Consider the following 24,454-nt stretch of genomic DNA (forward strand, 5'->3'; position numbering starts at 1 on the left):
TAAATTTAGATTATTCTCAATCGTCAACCATATGTTGACGCATGCATTGAAACGCAAGCACCTGTGGTGATAATCCTCATTTAAATATTTATACAGCTGCTGTAATGTGTTTGCGATAATTACGCTTCGGATCAATCGATTATCGGGTGAGAATGAAATAGAATTTGGTTTCAATTATTATGACCCTAATGAGATGCCCGCACACTTTCCCTCGTGCCCGACTGTAACGGGTAGCATTTTCCCTGAAATCGGATCACAAAAGCCGTATCAGGACCGTTGGCGTTGGGCAAACATTCTGATCGCCATCCGGCTGAGTTGCAGTGAATGCAGGCTCATGCCCTTATGCTTTCGGTCACTATCGAAACCGTTGTTTGATGTTTATCGCCATTAATTAGGCACCCGAAATATATTCTGCAGCGAACAGGTTGGTCGGGATCCGGGGGTCTGGCGGCCAAAGCATCTATTTGTTGTGAATGTCAGTTTGTAATGGGGCGTTAACGATTTTGGCCAGGGTCGTCGACGGTGGAACCATACCAAAAAAAAAAAAACATGTCTACTGTTTTTGGTCCTTTGTTTTCCCGTCGACGTTTTTTTTTTGCGTGGCATCCGCCTTACAAACGGCTATTTTGCTCCAATTAAAACTAGATCGCTTTACAATGCTAAAAGTGCTAAAAACACAAAGGACTCAGGGACCTCCCGGTGCCATGATTGCCACCCGCCAGAGGTTCAAAGGCACCCGAACGGGGAAAATCCTTTTTACGATTATTTTCCCAGCTTGCGCAAGGGACCGATTCTTGTGGGATGGAGAAGAAATTGAATTGACAGCGTGAAACGAGACCGGGACCCTTTTTTTTTTGCTTCTCGCACCCATTCTTGCCCATTTCCTTTTGATGAGCGAAAAATGCCATTATCAGAGGAGAAGGAATTTTTGCCATCGCTAGTGCTGGCGCAATAAAAGATATCGAGACCGGCCGCCTTTTTCGCGCCGAACGGTCCAGCGCTATAATTGCTGCGAACAGATTTTGAATGTGCGAGCGGGCGCGTTTGCGTTGGTTGAGTTTCTTTGTAGTTTAGCAGCAAATCCATAAGCTAATTATGTTGAATCGTTTTCATTAGTTATTTGTTTAGAAGTTATTATGGTGACCATCGCTTGGTGACAAAGGCATAAGGCAGTTAAGCTCTATTAACACACAAAACGAAGGGTTGTGGAACATTAAATGAAGAATACACCAGGGATGACTGAAGGGATGATATCGAGTGGATCCTATGGAAAATGGCTCAGAGCTCAGGTTAGCTCATTTTTATTGCATTATCCAATGCTTAGATGGTGATGAAAATTGTAAATATAACCCAAATGATGCCTTGCAGCGTTATCACAGTTCTTGGATAACACTTTTGCAGACACTGATACTGCACAGATGAGATATCTGTAGCTGACATCGTTTATAAAACCAATACCAATTGGAAAGCGAATATTGCCTTGATCGATGTGATCCGATCGTTTAATAGAATTATAACATCTGAAAAAAAATTGAAGATAATTGCCAAATAGCAACTTGTTGAATACACAAGCACCAATTGTGGGATCCTGGACGAGAGTGGGAAAGCGCGAGTGAGAGCCAGTATGGATTCAGCTGCCAATAACGACCGCCGTCAGAAGAATCTGGGTGTGGGCGTTAAAGTAAAGGATATCACACAATTGTACATTAAAAACTGACCCCAAAGGAAAAATAGACTTGCCGTAGGCCTTAGAATTTAAAGCTATTGGGACGCTGGTCCCAAGGCTATCGTTAATGAAAACACTCAAACGTTTTGGTATTCGAGATAAAGAATATAATTATCAATACGATAAGACCGACTTTCATGAAGAAAAAAGAAGGATGCTATTGGTTCACGAAATACCCAAATGATAGATTTCAGAGAATTATTTTTAAAAACATTGTATCTAGTCTTCTTGTAGGCATTTCGTGGGTTCCTTAAGGGAATGTTCTTGGTGTAATCCGTCACGGATGGTGAATTGTATGGACTTGATATTTTGGATACAGGAAGGGTATCCATGAATTACGTTAGCACATCAAATCAGGCTAGGAGAACCTAATGTCCCTTTGATTATAAGTTAAACGCTTTTTGTTATGTTTGCAGTCACTCTCAAAATGGAGAAAGAACGCCCAATGCCTCTTTGTGGCAGAATTAATAAGTGGCAAGTTTGACGTGCCAAATATTCTCAGTGTCTTAGGCTGAATAATTTGCGAGTTGCAAAATCATACTAATTTAGGTTAGACGAATCCGATTAACAGGTTGGTTTAGCTAATCAGATTGGAAAGCTAGCTAAGCCAAGCCAAGTTGACTATGCCTATGAATTCGGTATGTTCTTCGCTCCTTCAGTGTTTACGTGTGAAGTCTTGTAGCTATACAAGCGTAGTTTAGTTTCTACCTGGAGTTCGTGCAATAGAAAGAAGAGATAGGGTGCCCCCATATTCTCCTCACTGTCGATTACTGAGGCTGATTGACATTAGATACCGCCAATCGGACGCTCAGTCATATTGTATTGCCTGAATATTTTCCCCTAATCGGACAATCTTTCTCTCGTAGACTTCGTAATAGAGTGCCCATTTATATATCCTCCTGCTTTTTTTTGAAAATTCGAATCTGAGTAATCTATGGTCAAAAGCCTACGCTTAATTCACCCAGGATCGACATATGTTTAAATTCAACCATTTATTTTCCTTCCTAGAATTGGTAGAGAATTCGCCTTTTAACACTACTTTCAATTGTGTGGTGTAAGTTTATCATTGGTAAAATGAAACCAACTATTTAAGCTATTGACACATTACAGTGAACGTAGCTTTATCTGTGTCTTTCACGAACTTTGCTGAAGTACTGCGTGCCCTAAGATACCGTTTGTCAATACTGTTTGCCAAACGCTCTCAAGAAAAAAATCTTTTATTCAGATTAATTATCAAATAGTTGATTCCTGTATGTCCGATTTCTGTTTAAATGTGGTTCGTGACTTAGGCTTCCTTTTACATACCAGACTTACACTTACAGAACATTATGAATTGATGATCATAAAGACACTCCGTGCACGAGGTTTTATCTTACGTGTTATCAAAGACCTTAAGGATACTTACTTTTCAGGCGTCTAGGCCTGGTGCAGAAGGCCTTGATGACTCACAAGGTCTAGTATCGTGTTTACCTATCCAATATCATGCTATTTTGGTGGAACCATAAACGCCATCACTCCATCACGGTTTCAGGCCTTCCATGTCTCCTCTGACCATCTGGACGACCTAAACAGTTTTTAAAGATCCATTTAGTGTTAAACCCTTAATTTGTGCTTAAACTGTATGACCGATTTTGGAATTCGAGTGCACCATGCGGACTCCATCACACCAATTTACAAAAGTTTAACGTAAGGCATTTTATTTTATCATTTGCTATGGTCCCGTTTTTCTTAATCGTACAAGGTGTCTTTCATTTGGAGTATTTGGAGCCATTCTATACTACTATACTACACTTAATGATCACACATCCCTGCGAGGGAACGGCTCGGATGGGATTCGATCACTGATCCTGCCGTGTGAAGACCGGCACTGCTATCGAATTGGTTACCGAGCCTCCCTATTACTTAGGCTTATCAGTGGTGTTATTGGCGCCAAAGGAACGACTCATTACGGCTCAAACTTTCTAATAAAAATGATAAAGGTCTAAAGCATAGTAGATAATAAAGGTTGATTCGATATCCGGTTATTAAGGTATTAGGCTAGTGGTATACAAAGTATAACAAGGTTCCAGTGGTTTGCATAATAATCAGTCAAAAATAGAATAAAACAATCATGCTTAAAATTGCTGTCAGCCAATTCGCTTACAATGTTCTCGTTTTATGTACCAATCATATCATTACCAAAGACCGTAACTCGATGTCTTCTAAAGATGCATGAAATTACCATCGTGAACTTTAAGTCGCCTTAAGTAGTAAAATTATATCTAAGAGCATCCTTACTATAAACCTCCAAAAAGTATTCTAATGGGTGCGTCATTGCTGCGTGCTAAATCTGCCTCTTACCCATCGCAAGGCGCTTCGTCCCGTCACTTGTTGCTACCCAAACTATAGCTTAACTCCAGCAACAAGCGGCAGACTTAAGTACACACAACGCAAGTGAGCGTGCGGCCGCCCATACAACCCCGGAAGCCGGAAGATGGAAAGAAAACTGGACAATTGTATTTGCATAAATTGCGCCTTTGCCCAGTGCGAAGCGACTTCACGAATGGATGAATGCACCCTACCAGAGCAATTGCGCTGCTGCTGCTGTGCGAACTGTTGCTGAAGCTAGTGCTGCCCGCGCTCTGCGTAGTATTGTGTCTGTAAGTGTGTGTGTGCTTTTTCTTTCCACTGGCCGCCGCGTGGCCGTCGCTATTTTAATTCCATGCTGGCAGCCCGCTTCCCGCATAAATGGAGGGCAAATAGTTTAAATTCAATGATGAAGTTTAAATCTAATTAGATCTTCCGGTTTTTAGTCAATATTAGCCGTTCGACGCGTCTTTCGCCGATGCACGCCGAGACGATGTGCCCGACGGTCGGTCGGTACAGCCAATGTGCAGGCAAGCCAGGCCAGGGCCAGAGAAAAGCGCCGAGCAAAAACAAAAAAAAAAAAAAACTCTCCTACCCATGCAACCCATAATAATCTGCTGGGAAGGAAGAGGAACGGGTTATGGCGAGTGTCGGTGCACCTGGCGCACCGGATGCATTGCATTTGCGTGCATTCGCGGTGATCCGGCGTCTAGCGAGAAGACGGGCGTTAGAGTCTGGGAGTGGTGGCGTTGGAGGAAGTGGATTTTTTTTTCTGTTGAACGCCCCTTCTGCTTGGTTGGAAAAGTGTGCCAGGCTTGTGTTGGGAAGGTTTCATGGATGATTTGATTTGGCTGACGCGGCGAGCTGTTGCTAAGGTGTAAAATTGGTCAGAAATTTATCCGCTGACGGGTTACACGATCAGGTTTGCTTGTTGTTCATTGTTGTGCTACAACTGCTTTACAATTTTGGCCTGTTGTAGAAATTCTTCCAGATCATGATTGAGGATCTGAGGAGGGAGCATCTATATCACCACTCTAAATCGGTTTAAATCTACAATTCCTCGCGTACGACGAGGCGGCCCATGTTGGATTTGAAGCACGGCCATGCCGTGTGAAGCCTAGCATCGCACGTTATAATCAGCAAGTAGTAATAGGGCTGCATTATTGATGAAAAGTAGAAACATTAGTGGACAAAGGCGTATGAGACCCCTTATATCCCACCAAGTGATACACGATATGATCGACCAGAGAGAAATCTACGATCTGATCCACCATAATAGGAGGAGGTCACTTAATCGAAGGATGCTTTTATTTCGGTATTAGTGGCATTATTTTAGGCCCCTAAAGCAAGATGTCCAATGTCCAGACTTATCCAATGAGGTTTGATGCCAATTCGCAATCAGTTCCAGAAGATAGGTACAAACGAAGTCGGTACCGTTGGAATCGGTTGGCATTAGTGAGTGTGACCTTTGGGAAACGGTACACGGTATAAAGTTTCCGATCCTTCTGATGGTTCTAATGATTCCAAAAATTCCGAACAATTACATTAAGTTTGGAATCGGAACCGGAGTTAAATCTCCCTGATCCGGAACGTGGATCCGCGGGTGCATGCCAGAGAACTCATCGGTACATCCGTCGAGAACGATATTTTGAGAGAATAAGTTCCTCGTGCACGTGCATAGCTGTAGGACATTTCAGCTAAGGGTAAATTAAGCCATGAAAGATAGAAATCGCAGGACCTTGCGAAGCTCTAGTGCTAGTGGAATAAGCCATTAGCGTAAATCATGTTTCTGCACATGCAGAGCTTGATCCGCGAAGGATAAGGGGCCTAAGACAGAAACTAACAGAACATTAACAGAAAAAAATAGTTTCAAACATTTCTATTTCAGCTACTACAGGTAGCGCTTCCTAGTACAAGCATTTACGACAGCAAGCTATTTTCCCCAAGTTCACGGCTGGATGGGGCATCGACTCATATCCCGCAAGTAGGGCTAACTGCACAGCTTCGAGTAAAGTAAGCCAGGGAAGACAGCAATGGAAGGTCCTCCTAAGGTTGTAAAGCCATAGAAGAAGAATCTCTCCGGCTCTGGCTGATTGCAAGACTGACAATCTGGCTAGGGGTAGATTGAGTCAAGCAAAAAAAAAAAGAGCGAGAATATTTTGATATCAATAGGAAGGACCCAAAACTTGCAGCCAATTGATAGATTCAATAGGAACAAATACCAATTCCTTGCAGTAAATTAGAAAGTTTGATTGTGTTAAATTAGTTGTAACAAAATAAATGTCATCCGCTCTATTAAAATACACGAACGCACCCGAGGTCCACCCAAAGCACAATTTATTAGCCAGTTTCAACCCGCTGATAAAGTGTCGATAGTGTTCGTACCTGTTCAACGCCACCGTCCATTATAGTTGGCGTCACGATTCGCGGCAAATGCATTTGATTTGTGGGCCCACAACCGGTTGTACAAAAGTACAACGTCCCGGAATCGTGCAATTCCCAGTCCAGTGCTGTAGCCCGGCCTGCAGAGCCCAACGCAGCAGGAAGCATAACAAATGCATTGTTATGGTTTGTCGTAGGGGGAATTTAGGGTTTGTTCCTGCTGCAGCTCGGCGACAAGCGGTCCCCAAATGCAGGTGGCACATAGAGTGCCATCGACACTCTCGGATTGGCTCCAGTGGCGCGTGAATGCCGAATTATCATGAAATTTGCGAATTATCTCGTACCGTTTGCTTGGGCAGCAGCACGGTAGTCGTTTCCAGCTGATCCGCCTGGTACGGTGATTTGCTGGCGTTCCGATAGGATCCGGAAGCTCGATATCCCGTAAACAAGCGGTTCTGCTCCCCTGGAATTCATTTTGGCACCTTGTCGTTGTTTTAACAGGTAACGTGCGATTTATTCTTCCGCTGTTGAAACCAACTCGCCCAGTGTTGGCGATAGCTCGGGCCTATTGTTTCGGGCACGATGCACAAATCAGCATAATTATGTCAAGCCTTTTATTGGAACGGCGTCTAGCGAACTTTTCGCGGCATCCGGCGCCTATGCGAATGTGAAGTTCAGAAACAGCATCGTAATCCAGCATCCAGAAGCGTGGAGCTCTGGCAGAAGGCGGCTGCAGTTCCTGGTGGGTTTGGGTTTTTGGGAATGGCTCCTCCTCTCTCCCTCTCGCTCTCTCTTGCAGAGGACAGTTCTGTCAGCGAGCAGTTCGGGACACCGGCATCCATCGCCTGTGCATTCATCGCAGCGGTCCTCGGAGGATGTGGAGGTTTCGTGTGCATATTATTACCTGATTTACGGCTAATTAAGTTCTGACAGGGTTCAGTTCGGTTGAGTGAACGAAGCAGCTTGGGTTGGGCGATGCTTTGAACGCGTATCCGCGTTTGTTTTATGAATGCTCTACATTCCGCTTTATCACTGCACTTTGTAGCGAAATATTCGGCACTTTAGGTACGCACTGACCCATTTGTCACCCCGGGACGTAAAGATGAATGGATCGATGACCGTGGTGCCGGTGGGTAAAGCACTAAAGCGGAATCTTGATTAGGCGGAAAGGATTTGCATCGTTGAGGTGTTCGGATTCGGGTGGAAGCTGCTGCATTATGAATGTGCTCGCTGGTAGAGTGCGCAAACTTTAAATTTAAATCTTGTAATGGGCTTCCGGAGTGTGTTTTAACATTGACGAGTTGATAATTTGATAAATTGAGCTAAATGTCAATTTATTGAGGATGCGTTTGAGGCGAATGAAGTCTCAAAGACCCAAAGCCTCTTTAAATAAACGATCGTGCTTGGCGGAGGCGAAGTTTTTGACTGTTGTTTGTCGCGTTGAAACATCCTATAGGGAATTTCAATGCCACCTCCAGTCCGATCTGAGCGTTCAAATATCCGATCTAGGCGTCGTGTTTCAACTGCGTATAAAAACTTAGCTGTTAAGGTGCTTTCAAAGTTTGTAATACACTTACTTATTTACTTATCCGGCGCTACAACCGCTTTGCGGTCTTGGCCTGCTGCAACAATCCTCGTTATCGCTTACGGTCCAGCGCCTTCGTCTGCCAATCAATTATCCCGGCCGTTCTGGCGGACGAATCAACGCCATCACTCCATCTCAGTCTGGGCCTACCACGCCTGCTCTGTCCGTGTGGACGACCTAAAAGGACTTTACGGGCTGGATCGGTCAGTGTCATTCTCATGACATGACCAGCCCATCGGAGCCTGGCGAGTCTAATTCACTGCACGATGGTGAGACCACCGTACACCTCGTAGAGCTCGTCATTGTTTATTTATTTATTTATTGTCATTATAATTCAATCGGCCACGCAGAGCCCCCTGGAAGCCTGATTGCTAAGACACTTAACAGTTATAAGGACGGACGGATCGGATACAATTTAAAAGCGCAGCACTTGGCATGTCCGGTTGGTGATGATTACTGATACAGTTATATTCAAATCAAATCAAATCATCAACTGCACCAAAACGGGTTCGGCGATCGACTACGTCAAGCAAGGTCCTTGGGCGAAGCGGCCTGGTTGGGAGCCCAGAGAGTCGTGTTGGGGAGACGATCCGGTAGTCCAAAAGTCCCGCAACAAATAGTCTCTGGGCGTTGCAGTTACGCTGGTTCAGCGACTCGATACCCAAAAGCGCAAAGCGAGCGTCGTAGTCCACTTGAACCCTCCAGAAGCGCAAAGCGAACCGGGTGAATTTGTGCTGGACGTATTCCAATAGAGCCAGGGGCCGAGCAGCAGATGGCCACCATACAATGGAGGCATACTTCAGCACCGATCGAACCAAGGAGCAGTAGAACGTCTTGATGGAGACCGGGTCCGTGAAGTCGCGAGCAATTTGCTTAAGAAACCCATCAGCTGGTTGCCCTTGGTGACGAACAGCTCGTGGAAGCTCAACTTCTCATCGAGGAGCACTCCCTCGATAAGTCCCTGACACAGCTTTTGCAGACAATTACGGCAACTTACTTCTCAACGCACAATTCAAGACCATTATCTGAACACCAGGACTGGAATGAATAGAGTGTAGCTTGAAGGCGGAGTTGTTCGGACCGGTCTTGGATCGGCAGGAATAGGTTCGCATCATCAGCAAACAGTAGGTGGCTACTAGCGGGGAGCACCCTAGTTACGTCTTTGGTGAAAAAGAAGAACAGCAGCGGTCCGAGGTTGCTCCCTTGAGGCAACCCTGAAGAAGCAGGAATACAACGCGACAAATGGGGTCCCATTTTCACGCGATACGATCGCACGGGGAGATACGAACGCGTAGATCAGTGATTGTTAGTAGGGTCGCTGGGAATGCCACCATAATTACGGGTTTCGCCTCATTAATTTCCAACCCAAAGTTTAGTGCTACGTAGGAGAGCCTCAAAACATTGATGTCTGTGTTATCAGCGTATGCCAGGTTCTGGATTGACTTATAGAAGGTGGTTTCCCGAAGTTTCCATCTCCGAGTTACGGATGGCCCTCTCTAACGCGAGATTGAAGAGAAGACAGGCAGTTTTCCCCGAGAGTTTTCCATCCACCTTCACCTGACACGAGATGATGTCCTTCCTACAAGCCTGATAAGCTTAGATCCTGACTTATATCAGCTGTCATTATGCGGCTTAAAAATCAATGAAGAGATGGTAGGTGTGGAGCTGCTGCTCCTAAGGACTCTCGTTTTTTTCCCACGGCACCCGGGACGGACGTGACTCTCGCACGTTGTTCGATCTGGCTCCTTTAAAGTGTTGTGTGTCATATATAATATTATGTGTTAAATACTAATAAACAAGGAGCACCAAGAACATCGAATGATTAGTGGTTGATTTTTCGTTTCAGAATCCAACTCTGGTAGTTTCCAACTATCTCTTCGACGAATGGAACAAGACGGTGTTCCAACATTAGAGAGAAGATCACGTACAAACGGTATTCAACATTCCTGTTGTTGCTGTACTCTACTCTCTCCTTAATTCCTAGTGATTTTTAAGCTCCCGTCAAGTATTCTTGCTACAATAACTATTCTGTCATGATCTTCGCATCGTGATCTCAACAGACTGTTATCATATAAGCTTGTCCGGTATAGCAAGTGCATCGCTTATTCCCAGTACGGCACACGCGAACGCATTGGATAAGAGATTCATTTGTATAACCTAGGCACACAGCACAATCAAAAAGTCGTACAAAAAACCAAACAAAATTAATCGGTTCTATTATGGAAACAACGGTAACAAAAAAACCCACATCAGCCCGAAGGCTTACGGCGTGTGCACGCTTAGCAATTATTTCGGGAAACAAAGCAACAGATTTATGGTGTTCTTTTCTGCGCTTTAATACCCTCGCGGTGTGATAATCATCATCATAAGCTCATACGGCGGCTCTCGTGTTGATCTCGTGCCAATGAAATCGCGAATTTAACTTTTGGTTCCCAGCCAACTCATTCTCCGCTGGGATTGCTGGGAAGGTTAGCTTGCCGGGTTAGCTGTGTGAACTCACATTCGCACACGATCATTGGCCGTGTCAGTTTCGGTAGCTACCGGAGTACTGCGAACTGATGAAGCAATGCATTTAAAATCTAACCGACTCGATAATGCCTGCGGGCAGATGTGCTTTTTTAGGGAAATTATTGCTTATGAGTCGACACGGAAGGTTGGTCGGTAAAGACCAACCAACACAAAAAATAGAGACACGATCATTACCCTGTTTCGTCTAGTGGCATTTTTGTTTTTTTTTTTGGTAGAGAGTTTTCAACTATTCGTTCGAGGGCAATTAGAGGACTGATTGCAGACTAAAAACCCCGGAAGGAAAGCGCTCTATTGACTGTTTGATAACCTTCGACGAACGTTCTGCCAAGCAGCCCATCACGGAGTTCTTCCGACGGTACAATCGTGACAGAAAAAGGGGGACGCCACATAGTGTAAAGGGTGAGAAGAGTGAGAGAACTTTTCACACTTTCCAGCTTCCGGCCAGCACGGGGTCAACAAACAAAAACGGTAATTCCAAGTGAATTTCATTGCTGGCAGTACAGATTGTTTGAGGCATTTCGTGAAGGCGTTTCGATTGTTGGAACGTTAATTGCTTCCCAAGTTTTGAGCAAATCAAGTAGAAAAACTGTTTGGCATGAGCTGTATCCGGCGGTTCATTGCCGTCCAGAACGTTTTGTAGCTGTGGTAAGGAATTTACCAGCATCGATAGTGATGTTTGTGACGTGTTTTATAAACAATGGTTGAGCATTACAGACACCATGAAAAAATTGATAAATCAATTAACATAAATTTCGAACTCTTTAAATATCTTGAATGCTTATTTCCAATTTTGTAGCTCCAAAAAACAGGGTTTTAAAACTCCAACATAGGCAAAATTATATTCCAATCAAGTGATCTGTAATGGTTTGGTACAAATTCTACACAAAAATTTTAGCTGAATAAATACCAAATAAAATGCGATGAAACAACTGAAAAATAAACGTGCAAGCAGATTTGGAGAAATCGATAAGATCACAATACAATCACATTTTACAATCACAATACAAGGACGGCTTTCGATGCTTATCTTTAGTTTATTTAATCCAATATATTAAAAAGTTAAAGTTCGTCCTAATTTTAACTTTTGATCGTAACGCTGATATCGTTGAGATATAACCGAATCATTGCATTAGAATAAAAAAAACCCTTTCGTGCAGTGACGGACAACAGAACAAGACGATCCCAATTTATAAAAGTTAAATTATGTGCGCATATATTTGTTGAATTTTCCAATTGTTGGCTCTCGTTGAACATGGAGCTTTCCAAAGGTCAATGTACACTTTACACAATGTTCATCTTGCCTTCCTTAGATCAACTCCACATCGTACAAACAGTCACACCGAACGAAGCCCTGCTTTCGTTTGGCAAAGGAATTGATTCCACCATCGTTGATGAGTCAGAAGGGAACACTACACTGTAGGGGCAATCATGCTCCCGTCCGTAGAACATCTGGTCTGGTGGGTGGCTTCAACTGTAAATACTACCCCGTCCCACCCAACAGCTGTGGCCCTTGGGAGGGTGGGAAAAGCGTCAGGTTGCATAATTACCATTTTCATCTGTTTACCCGTTCCATTAGAACGAGATAGGTGGGGATTTTTTTCACAGTGCATCCTACAACCGGTGCATGCATGACCCCGTCCCGGTTCAAGGTGTGCAATGAGGCCTCCCATCGGCCATACCCCACCGTTCGGTACGGTCTACCGGTGGGTCGGTATATAAATATATGCCGAATGGCAAACCAACCAACCAGTAAGTTCCTAACGTTCGGTGAATTCTCAAATAGCATCGCAAAACGAAACCAAAAAAGCATCCAACCATCAAGATGAAAGTGCTGGTGAGTAGTCTCGATGGGAGTCGCCAATCCCAATTGCAGTGTCCTGCGGGAGGACCTGCGAGTCGCGGTAGTTTCGGTGGTGTTAAGTTACATTTCTTTACGGATTTTCTGCTCGGACAAACACACAAACGGAGTGATCATGTGGCCCTTGCGGAGGGATGTGTGTAAAGGTTGAGAAAAAAGATTCTCTGTTAATAGTTTTCGGTGAAGTTGTTTATTGTTTCAGTGCATAAAAAGCGCGGCAATGAAGTGTGTTTTGTTGCGAAAATGCAAATGAATACAGTAAACAATCAGGTTGATAATAGTGCAAGCTGTAAGGACAGCTTTGCATCGCGCTACTGGCGGAACGATCGTGCAAACTTTACGGAGTGCTTTTGGAACCGTTGGAGATTATTATGAAACAAACTGGCGAAGAGCTACGCAAACGAACGACGCTTAAGTTATGCTAGCAAGTGGAAACGTTAGTTTAGTTTGCGGGTGGCAATTTTCAATCAACGGCACTGGAACTGGAGCGCTATCGGAGGTGTTTCGCAACGCGAAGATTTTAAACTTCTAATATGTTTGCTTTGTGTCGTAGAACCCGGGAGACTATACTTTAATTTTGTGTCTTGTTTTTGCTTCGAGATGCGTGGATTCTTTTCCCCTTTTTGTCTTGCCGCTCGGCTTTGTTCGATGTGGCAGACGCGAAGTACTGAGCAAGGAACGGTATGATTGGGCTGGCGCTAGCAAAGTTTCCATACTTTTTCGGTCAGATGAGAATCTAGGGGCCGAGCTAGTTTATGGTGCTGGCAAAAACTTTAATTGGCACAGTGTGGCACACCGATTTGAAGGGTGTCACTCTTCACACGAAACCAGCAGACACAATGCTGCGGATGTTGGCTGGTTAGTTGGTTGGTTGGCTGGTTGTTTTTTCTTTGTGTATCCTAGCCCCAGCAGTAAATGCGAACAACGAAACGAAAAGTTGCTGTTGCGTTTGGCTGCATGCGATAGCACACCGCCGAAAGAGAATTTCATTCATCCGATTTACTTATTTTCAGTGGATGCATAAAGTAAGTTGGAAACTGTTTGGGAAAAGTTGCACTTTTGAGCGACAGTGCGATGCGGCAGTCGACTTGTTGAATAGCTTCTTTTTTGTTGCTTAGCCCGGGGTTTTGGAATAAGCGCCGAATGCATAATTGAGTTTGTGTTGCGACTGTAATTAGAATGCACCACCGGTGGCTTTAAAGGGTAGGCAATAGTACAGTAGTAGTCCTTCTCCTTGTGCTTTAAAACGTACATGCGTTTTAAAGATTTTTCATGCGATGGCCACGTGTTCTAGTGACCCTCTTAAAAAATTATCTTCAATAGCAGACAATATATTCGAGCGTTATCTTTCGATTTGGACCAGCTTCTGCCAAAGCAGACGAGGAACTACGTTTGAAGAGTTGACCTCACTGTTAACGCCACCCTTTAAAGAAGAAGATCTCCAATCTACATTTTACATCTGCTTCCCTTGGGAGAAATGTTAGATCGAATGAGAGTGAATGAAGGATCAGAATCTCAGCAGAAACGGTCAAAACAATGAACAAAGTTAGTATTAAGGCTGCAAAATAACATTAGTAGATCTTTTTTATCTTAAAAATAAACTGTTTGGATAATAAGGGCGATCCGGTAGTAGTTGCGACAGCCACACTGGTCTTCACAAGGCAGGACCGGGGTTCAAATATCATCTGGGTCGTTCCCTCATAGTGAGGACTGACTATCGTTGGGCCAAGAAAAAAGAAGAAGAAGAAGGTAAATCATAAGTATAACATCGAAATGGATAACTACTGACGAAGATATGAACATAAGCATTTGAACCTATATTTTATAGAATTTTATCTATTATCTAGAGTTCCTTTTAGATACAATTTTGATGAGGACTGTATGCAATTGCCATTTATTTAGTGTTCTATAACACAACATGCTTGTTGACTTGCTGCTCTCTGGTGATCTCAGATATTGTTTGAAGAGATTATGCACCTTAATAATCAAATTAAAACCGGTGGAGCCGCATCATCAACAGCCTCATGGATCAAGATAGTTATCGAAAACCTCTGACTGGGTTAGAGTCAGAGGCCAAGCGGACACATCGTATGAAAATGTAATTGCGTTTTAAATGCGCAAACTGGAGCAGCTGAGGGTGCTACTCGAGGCCCTTTGTGAAGAAGATTTGGTCAGAACCGTACACAGTCTGCTTATAGGAGCATCTGCCTCTATCGCTCTGATTGAAGGGTTACCTGGCATGAGTTTTATACTTTGATCTCCCCCTAATCAAGGATGAGGAATATTTGGCAGACCATTCAACAATTATTGACCTCTCGAAATGCCGGAGAATTGATGTGCGAGTTCAACCGACAAAACTCTAAGTTGAAATCGTCCTATATCGTCCTAACCGACTATATGATTAGCTAGTGAGAAGAGATGACCCAATTGAACCTAAAATAGGCAATCAAATAATGGTTTGTTGCAAACTCAATCAGAGTTCCTTACTTAATCGTTAACGCATCCAAGAAGCTAAACAAATTCGATTAATTTTTACGATAATAACACGGCTCAGATGTTGGCAGACCGTCGGGAAGCGACAAAAAAAAAACTATTGTTCTAAAACTTTTCTGGATTTGACATTTGAGTTCATCGTCGTGTAGAATTAGTCTCATGTTTGAATTTGTACGTTACATAAATGGTCTCAATTTGATCTGCAATCAACTTATCGAATTACTCATAAGTTGTGAACTATATTTTCGATAAGAACCAGTTCTCCTCCAACCGAAACTTTAAATCTTTATCCCGTTTTTGCATGGCACCAAAACACGACGGGCGGGAGATGGTTTGACACTCGTAAAATCGATAAGAATTTGATTTTCAGCTTTCACTACGCCGGCAAGGATTGACAATCTTGCAGCTTCGCCCGGTAGAACGGTCGGTGGCGGTTTATTTGATTTTAATCTTCTTTTACGATCACGCACAAAGGCAAGAAGGCGATAGGGTATGAATATGGAAAGAAAGAAACGGGGAAAGATTCAATCTAAACAAAAAGTGACAAAAAGGGTTCTCGGTGGAGAAGGGATGAAGAACAGAAAAAAAACTGAAACTGTTTCTAAAATTGTGGCCATGAAAAACCACCAGCACGGAAATGGAGCACAAAAACTAGGGAACGCAAAAAAACAGAACAAAAAACCATTCCCCCTGCTCACTACAAATCCGTTCACTTCGACAAGTTGGAGCGCAATAAGAGAAAAAAAAGGTGAAAAACAAAGGTATGGGAAAAGTGTTCTCAAATCATGACAAAATCCCATCGGAATGGGCACAAAATTGATGGTTTCCTTGCCGAGCCGAGCCAAAATACAACAAACCCATGGCCCAAGCCCCCACCGAAACAGATAAAAACCAACAAATCAAACCCGAACCGAAATCGTACAGCGAGCGACTCCGTGTAATAAGTGGCTGATCTTATCCGTATTCTTGCTTCTTTTTTCGTTGGGTGTGTGCATGATTGTCACCCGGGCTACCCGGTTCACCGTTCACTTTTTCGCGCCTGATCGATAATGAACCTGTCGAGTGGAACCTACTTTGGATGGTAAAAGTTAATGAAAGCTGCCGCCGTCCCGGTGCCCGGTCGTAACCGTAAAGGCAAAAACGGATTAAAAGCCAGCCGAGCCGAGCATTTAATGGTGGTGCGAATCCTTGTGCTCTTAACCGCATGTTAGCACAGGGAAGGCTCAGGGGTGGGCAAATGGGACACAGGGAAGAAAATGAGAAACTACTGATTGTCGGTGCCGCTATAGAGAATGGCAAACAGACGCACACACAAAAAAAGAATGTGGTCCGTTCCGGTTTTTTGGGAATGCCACTGGAAGAACGAAAGATGAATGCTGTGGGTCCACCGAAGAACGAGCGGAAGGATAGTCAAACCGTAACATCGAAAAGGTTTTCCCGTGTCTGGGAAGTCGTTTCTGTGCTAGTTCTTTCGTTCAGCCTTTAGTGCCTCGTACCTGGCTTGCTTTTTTTTCTCGCTCATCGGGTGGTGTTTTTGTGTCACCCAGTTGGAAATAAGAGCTCAGTTTTTACCACCACATAAGGGAGGCAAGTGATAGCAAGTGGATGTAAGTGGAATGCGGTGGAAAATAATCAGTTAAAAAACGGGGACCATTCGACGACGACGACGCCTGTGGACAGCCCAGATAAGGGGGAAGCCTTTTTATGGCTTCTCAAATGTGTACGATTCATTTGAAAGTTTACACCAAGCCCCGTGCGCAAGAACGTTTGAATGTGAGTTGTGATTTAATATTGATTTTTAACGTTCGATTTAATGGAGTGGTTTGTAACATAGGGTAGCTTATGCTATCCTCATCTGGATTGATACATCCAGAGGTACAGGTGATTTGATGAGTTAAAGGTACGTCGTCAGTGACGAATCAAGGATTGATGAGGACTTTGGTGGGAATGTCTTTGAGAATGACGTTTGTAAGCTTAAGAGTCCTGTGGATCATGAAATCTCTTTAATGATCGCTGTGACGATGAAGCTGCTTCGACGATGAGTCTATACGAGGACTCTTGATAGATGAGGAACCTTGGCTTCATGGACCAAGAGACCTCTTAGTCCTACCTAGGCGGATCAACCTAGAAGCGGAAGAAGCGGCCGCTCGGGGTCTCATCGGTTAGGGGGGCCTTGTTAGCGTTGGATATCCTTTTGTTTTCCTCTTGTATCACAAAAAGAGGGGCTTCAGCTGCCATTCCGCTCGAGGCCTCCAAATACCTTTGATCCTCCACTGGATCAGGAACCTATGAATGATTCCGGCGGCGACGAGGATCCTTCCGCTGTGAGGTCTCTTGGTAGATGAGGCAACGATGCCGCTTCCGCTACGAGGCCCTGTAGATAGTGAAGGATCGTGTTCAACGAGCTTGATGAATGAAGCTTGCTGGACGAGGTCCATTGGTACAAAAGGATCGTTAACCTACAAGATGAGGCATCTTGTAATGGCCTCCTTGAAGGACGATGCTTCCTGGACGATGAGACTGGGAAGACGAATAAAGCTAGGACGACTTGGTTTGTTATGTCCTTTTACCTAAGAAATTATTGAGATCTCGTTCTCAAGTAAAAAACGAGGCTCCTGGCAGATTTTCTACTATTGAACCTGTCTCTATTGTGTACGAAAGAAGTTCCGAATGAAATTTGGTTGTGTCCAACAAGACGCTTTAGTGGACGAGGTCTGCAAAGCATAAGGTTTCTTCGTACACTGGGCGAGATTTCTTGCTTGATCTTTTTTACACAAGGCTCTTTGACGGTGGTACCCCTGCAAATTTCTCACTCTACCAACGGTCAACCCAAGCAAGAGATACAATAAGGTAAAAATTAATAAGATTACCGCTTAATGAGAGGCTGACAGGTGAAACGCTTAACCGATTAAATGGACAAAAGATTGTGCATTATACGAAAGGGTAACTAAATTAGTTTCCAAAACTGTACAGCAATTGCTCCGGACTGTTACCATTACGTATGGGCAGAACGAAATAATCACCCAGTAGTACCCAAAATCGTCTCGTGCGTTCGGCTGTCGCTTATTTCCACACCTGGGGGATAAAAGTAATCACGAAGCATTCGCAGAACTTAAGCACTGTTTATTCTAGTTCCACTTGCCCCAGGAGGGTAAAAGGTGGTCGGATGGCAACATCATCACCTGGTCCGGCACGATTATCATGTGGTACGCTAGCGTTGCAATCACGACCGCCACACAAGCTGAGCTGTCCGTGAGTGCACTTGTGGCCGGGCGAAAGTTGTGTCGTGCGAATTGTGATAAAGTTTCTGGCGTATGCCGTGTGCCCCGTCCCGGCACACCCGGAAGACACCCGGAACTGCTGACCAAAAAACAGCTGGAGTAAACGGAACGCAGCGTGTGGGGATGTGCAGAGATACTTTTCCGCAGCTGTGTGTTCCGAAAACATTCAAGAAGGCGAGTTGCTAATGAATATCTACTGTCGGGCGCGCTGTGCGCCTTTCGAGTTCCTTTGGATGTTGCAATAGTGTTTGATGGTGCGAAGTGCCGAGCCGAGCTGCCATTTCGGTGCTTGCGGTGGCGCCTGATTCCGAAACTTCATTAGACGCGACCGACGGACGTAAAATTTCGTTCCGTTCTGCTTCTGCAGTGAGTCGGCAAGCGTGCTGCGGCAATATGGACCGACTTCGGAAGTCTCGAGCAAAAGTTTGGAACCACCGATGGCGGTAGTGCTTGTAACGGATCATCCGGATGCTGTAGAGATGTTGTATTGGCGCTGTCGGCAACGTAACTGGAGATCTAACTTTTTCATCGGGATGCAGTGAACGACATATACCACCGGAGGTTGGAAGGTTGAGGAACGAAAGTATGACAGATAGTAGGAGGAGTAGATTGGAAAGTTTGTTTTTAGCCACAATCTAGCAAGACTGTGCGTCAGGTTAGCGTAACCAGAATGGCATAAAAAATACATAATTAGTTTATGCTTACGGTATCGACGCTGTGGTGACTAATTAGCAATACAAGGGGAAAATAAGCTAGTAATTGAGGCTCATTTTAAGCGGACTTTTGCAGGGTTTTTAATTTTTATGAATCTATTTGATTCATCGGCTTTAAATTAAATTGCTTGAATTGAAGTAGATATTCAAGAATACATCGGACATCAGGGATTCCTTCTTTAGAAGCATTATCATTGCAACGATTATCTTAAGGAATATTAGTGTCTAGTTGTGGTGTAGAGGATCGGCTCAAGGTGGTACTTGTCAATATTTCTTTATGTTTTAGATGACGAGTGTTAAGTATGTGAGGCTTATCGATGGAGCTTTCTCCAGAGCTTTAAGAACAATAGTAGTGATGCGCTCTTTGGAATGCACCCACGGTTCCACTCCGGATGCGGCTGGTTTGACTCCGGTTGCGATTCAAAAGGCAAATGGAATCAACGGGTTCACGCCACGGAACTGTTCGGAATAACCCGGAACAGTCCGAAACCATCGGAACCGTCCGAAGGAAAAACGGAATCGACAGTCAAAATAAGCGTATATATGGCCACCTTTAGTGAATTCCCCAATGATTTTAAAAGTTTCTATGGATCATTTGTGTGATGGGGACGGAAATCGGTTCCGAATGAATCCATACGTTTCTAAATGGTTTCGCTGATTCTTTTGGTTCCCGACGATTCCGGAACCTACTTTTTGGAACCGATTTTTTTGGAATCGTCCGGAATCAGGTCAACTTTTTTGCCAGTTGTGCCTACCTCTAGATTCTAGTGCTATCCGCAAAGTAAAATGCTGGGTTTGTCTTCTACTATCGCATCCGCTGATGCTAAAGGCTACAAAATACTGATACTTCTACTACAAAATTTAGAAATATTATCAGGAGGGCCAAATATGTTACCAACATAATCGACATTTGCTTACACCTGCTTTTATGTTAGGAAAGGCGTTTGTTTTTCATACCAGTATTCGATCCGTGATGCGATGCACCATCCCGGTACACTTCCACGAGACCATGCCGCCGTTAGTTTTATGTTCAACATTACGCTCTTCCTATCAGCTGAAATTAACGTTCCGCTCTCGTATCTGTATACATAACTGGCGATTGTATGAGCTTTGTTTGCTTCTTTCTTAGGAACTCATTAACTTAGGAACTTCACTGCAAGTGAAGTGATTTTGCGATGCGTATGAAGTTAACCATGTTGATGCATCGTTTGGCTGCGAATGTGTATTTTATTGCTTCCCTGCGTTTTTCGCTCGATATCCGGGACGGTAAGCGTAGTGCGCCAAAGGAACTTCGAAATCAATCATTCAATCAACAACGGTAGGCGAACGTTGTAAGCGCTTGACCAGCTCACCAGTAGCGGTACGTCGCAATGCGACTCGCTCGGAGTTTGTTAGAGCGCTTATCGTTGCAGAACGCGGGGCTTGCCTGTATGCGGTTCAATGCGAGATAGGCTAGGATGCAGCTCATCCGTGTGCAAGGCCGATACAGTAGAGAGAGAAAAAAACAGATACACGGGGAACATCGTTTATCAGTACCCATGGTAGCGCGAGTGGTCGCTTTCCGGCAGGTAAAATGCTCCCGTTACGCCGGTAGCTAATGTGTAGCGGTACTTCCGGCTGCGACTGCACGAGCCGGTGGACCGGACAGTGGAGCATTGATTAAAATTTCATTTCACCGTCGTGATTTTTGGCCCCAATTCCCAGCCGGGCATGAGCATGTTCCACCGTTGTACGGAACAGAGCTTACCGTGCAGGACAACACGGGTCCTGAGTTTATTGGCTGCGACGGTAACCGCAAACCAGGCTAGCGAGAGCGTTCCGGTTCCGGGATTTACGGCCGTTTCTCGATGGGGATCGGTCCACCCGGCGCACACCAATAAAGCGTTCATTATGGCGCGATATCTGTGGACGTTTGTGGATGGTATGGCCCGAATGGTACGAACTGGCGCCGAACGTACCGAAAGCGGTCCGTGAGCGCTTTGCTGGACGAGAAGACCAGCAGGAGACAAAAGCGTTGACAAATGTTTGAGAAGCAGAAAAGAGCGATCGCGATGGCAGCAAAGCAATTTGGCGAGATTGATTTTGAAATCATTTCGTTGTTGTACTTTCGCTGACAGTGTTTGTACTACGGCCGGAACGTTTTATTTGGCATTGGCGTGTAAGCATGGATCCACTTTTCCTAATCAGATCGGTATTGCTGATTCGAGTTTTGTACCAGATAGAGTTTAAAATGGCTATAAAATTATTGTTTAGTATTTATGCCAAAATTATGCCTAAAATGCTTAAATATTGTTTCAGGCTTGTCAGGAATGTCAGGCCGATCGCGAATAGCAACTTATCTGTGACTTGAATGATATTAACTGAGGGACAACTCAGTGAAGATTTCAACTTAGAGCCGATTTGAATATTTATTGTCAATGCACCTTGCATAAATTTCATCGAACTTATTTTATGTCCCTCACAGGTATGCATGATCGTGGTGGCATCCGTGTTCGGCGTTATCCTTGCTGCTCCTCTAGATGGCCAGCAGCAGACACTGGCACCGGTTGAGGGTGCAGAAAAGCGTCAGGAAAAGCGTGGCATTGGTCTCGCGTACACCGGACTTTCCGGATTTGGCGCTTATGACACGACGCTCGGACTGGCTGGCTATCCCGCGACCGCTTACATCACACCGACCGTAATCAAATCAACGTACACCGTTCCAGCGGCAGGTAAGAGTGACAATAGAGGCTCGTCCATTGTAGTACGCTAACTTGGTGCATCTCATTGGTCGTAACGTAGCTACCTACCATACGGCGGCAGCATACGATGCGGCACACAGTAAATTCGCCTACGGTGGTTTCTATCCGGCCAGCTACGGTGCGTACAGTACGGGAGGATACGGTGCGTTCGCAGCACCAGCCAGCTACAGCAAAATCGTTCACCCGGCTACCAGTACGTACACGAAGGTCATCCAGACGTATCCATCGGCGACGCTAGTATCGGCTGGTACTCCGGCGGTCGCCAGCTACACGGGCGTGGGCAGTCTTGGGGGATACGTTTACTAGTGGCAATGGTGAGCAGTTCTGGGAATGGACGCCTTTGAATGATGCATGAAAATAAAATATCACCTAAATGTGGGTCGAGTATTTCAATATTGTAACTGTTTATTTGATCAGTTATTGACAGTAACTCAAAACAATAAGATTTCCCTTGCTTAAAGCTCAACTAACGTGTATAATTAACCATTTGCCAAGCCAAATTATTACCGAGCGAATATCTGCACTGCAGCCACAGCGCGAGGGATTGCAGGGCACGCCACGCTCACCACGAATTGGATATCATTTGCGTCGGTGAGGCAATTATGCTTGGCCGCCGTTGCCTGCCGATGCTGACGTCCTCAAATCAACCCGACTGCACTCTAATTACGCGCAAATCCGAAACCCATCCGAACGATGCGAAGATCTTGCCGACAGTAGTCGCCCGCAAGGACAAGTATCCATCAAACCAACACGTCTTACCATAATTAATCAGCTCTCGTATATATTGGCGGGCGTTCGTTATCCGTGATAAGCGCCGTGTACGAGGTTGTTGTCTACGTTCAGATTGCTTCGTTGCGCCGGTCCGCAATAGCGATGGTGCGTGAAATGGCAATGGTAAAAATATCCAATTCGCACATCTGCACCGTCTTCCGTGCGAGGTCGGTAATTATAGTTACCATCTGTCGGTGGCGGAATATCGGATCTGATCGGCGCACGGTTCACGGAAGCTGATGCCTTCTGTCGGGGGGAGATCAGATTGATCAGAGAAAAAAAAGTCGACGTCTCTCCCTTCGAAGGTAAACATTGAACTGTTCCGCCTGTTACCGGAAATGGCATTTGGAAGGAGCACTTTGCCACCAATTATAGAGTGTAACGGTCACTAGCAACACCGGCACGATTTCTTGGTTCCGGGATGGATTGCATTTCGCATTCGATGACACCCGGGAGGGATTACGTACTCAAGCAACGTCACAGGCGAACCGAATAGTGGAGGGCACCGTTATGGCCGATATGAAGCCGCAAACAGACGTAACTCGCTCGAATGATCAATTTCGGAAAATGATTAATGTGATTCGACACGTTTGATAGGTTTGCTTTGAGGCGCAACTCGAGATTGAGCTTGTGCTTGTCCGGGATAAAGCAGCACTTGATATCACACTTTGAAATACTAATTTGATTGAAAGATATGAAGAGCTTCTGAGCAGCTGTCTGTACTGTACTGCCATGAAATCAGGCGCGTTTGATGCAGTGGCACGCTTTACTAGGTACCTGGTGAGTATGGCAGATGTACAATTAAAAGCTGTTTGTTGAAACAAATCAGAATCATTTTACGGGCGAACGATTTACGTTTAAGTAAAAAAGCGCATGACTTGTTAAATATCTCATAATTTTTGCTAGCTTCATGACTGCGATTAAGAAGAATAGATTAGAGAAACTCCGACTTAAGTTTCGTTCAGTTACATGCGAACGGAATCTTATCTTGAAATGAAAAAGCCCCCCAAATTATCAGTTTTTCAGCATTGGTTCCTCACGCAGTTCTTGTCAAAAGTGCAGCCAATTATCTAAACCATCAAGGTTGAACATAATTTCATCTTAAGAAGCCTATTAATCTGTCATCTGTCATGGAAGTATTTTTATCGTCGACACTTAGATAATTCGAGTTATGACGCTCTGTGAAGTTGGACTGACCGAGACTCCGAGGCCGGTCCAAGTGTTCGTTGCTAAAAAGAATAAGTCGCACATGTCTTGTGGCCAATTTTCAACACTTTTCAGATATTTTTATTGCACTCCCTTTTTATGAATTTGCGTATTAAAATGTAAAAGTTTCACAAAAATTGCAATGCAGTAGGTACAAACAACAAAAATATATTGGATTTAAAATATATTGTATTGACATTCGGTTCGGTTCAGTGGCCGAGGCGATAACTGCGCCGGTCTTCACACGGCAGGACCGAGGTTCAAATCCTATCCCAACCGCCTCCCCCTACGCAGGGCTGACTACTTTGCTACGGATAAAACCAGTCACAGAAAGCCAGAAGTGGCAGGCCAAGAAATTTCGAGGTTGTAGTGCCACCGAAGAAAAAGAGAAGTATTGACATTCTTAATCAAAAATAGAAGAATCGGTAAGAGAATTTCAAAAATATTGCCTTAAAACATGGTGATGCTATTCTTATTTCGCTTAGTGTATACAACCGAAAACATTGAAATGTTCAATGTAATAAAGCTAGCAATTCTTGAAATAGGAGAGCTACATTAGCTCATCCTGCAAGGGCATCGTTATTGCCAATGATAAGAAAAGATAGCTTACTTGTTTGTGTTAATTATCCTTTGCAATCATATAGCGAAGAAGAACCTTTCCCTACCGACAAATTCCCATGTTTGAGAGGGCGAACGACCCCAACCGTCCGGAAGCGTGTAGCATCAAAGTCACTTGCATAATTGGCATGATTTGGCGCAATTATCGTCCGTGGTGGTGGTGATGCTAATTATCGGCTTGTTTTACATTTTTTACTCTCTCTCT

At 44.4% G+C, this 24,454-nt stretch overlaps 1 protein-coding gene across 1 annotated transcript; it reads left to right on the forward strand.

Annotated features, from left to right (window-relative positions):
• The first annotated feature begins 12,312 nt into the window (after nucleotides 1–12,312).
• Nucleotides 12,313–22,059, forward strand: LOC118506341. The gene is made up of 3 exons (XM_036043324.1): nucleotides 12,313–12,402; nucleotides 21,378–21,624; nucleotides 21,695–22,059. Exons 1-3 carry the CDS (start codon nucleotides 12,391–12,393, stop codon nucleotides 21,958–21,960), a joined length of 525 nt encoding a protein of 174 aa, XP_035899217.1. The 5' UTR covers nucleotides 12,313–12,390; the 3' UTR covers nucleotides 21,961–22,059.
• Nucleotides 22,060–24,454: the final 2,395 nt, after the last annotated feature.

Source organism: Anopheles stephensi, chromosome 2, assembly GCF_013141755.1.
Source record: "Anopheles stephensi strain Indian chromosome 2, UCI_ANSTEP_V1.0, whole genome shotgun sequence".
Lineage (NCBI taxonomy): Eukaryota > Metazoa > Arthropoda > Insecta > Diptera > Culicidae > Anopheles > Anopheles stephensi.

What these genes read in the sequence shown, in the direction of transcription:
- LOC118506341 (XM_036043324.1), top strand. An exon ending in GTACACCGTTCCAGCGGCAG is followed by an intron (nt 21,625 to 21,694) that starts GTAAGAGTGACA and finishes GTCGTAACGTAG; the next exon opens with CTACCTACCATACGGCGGCA.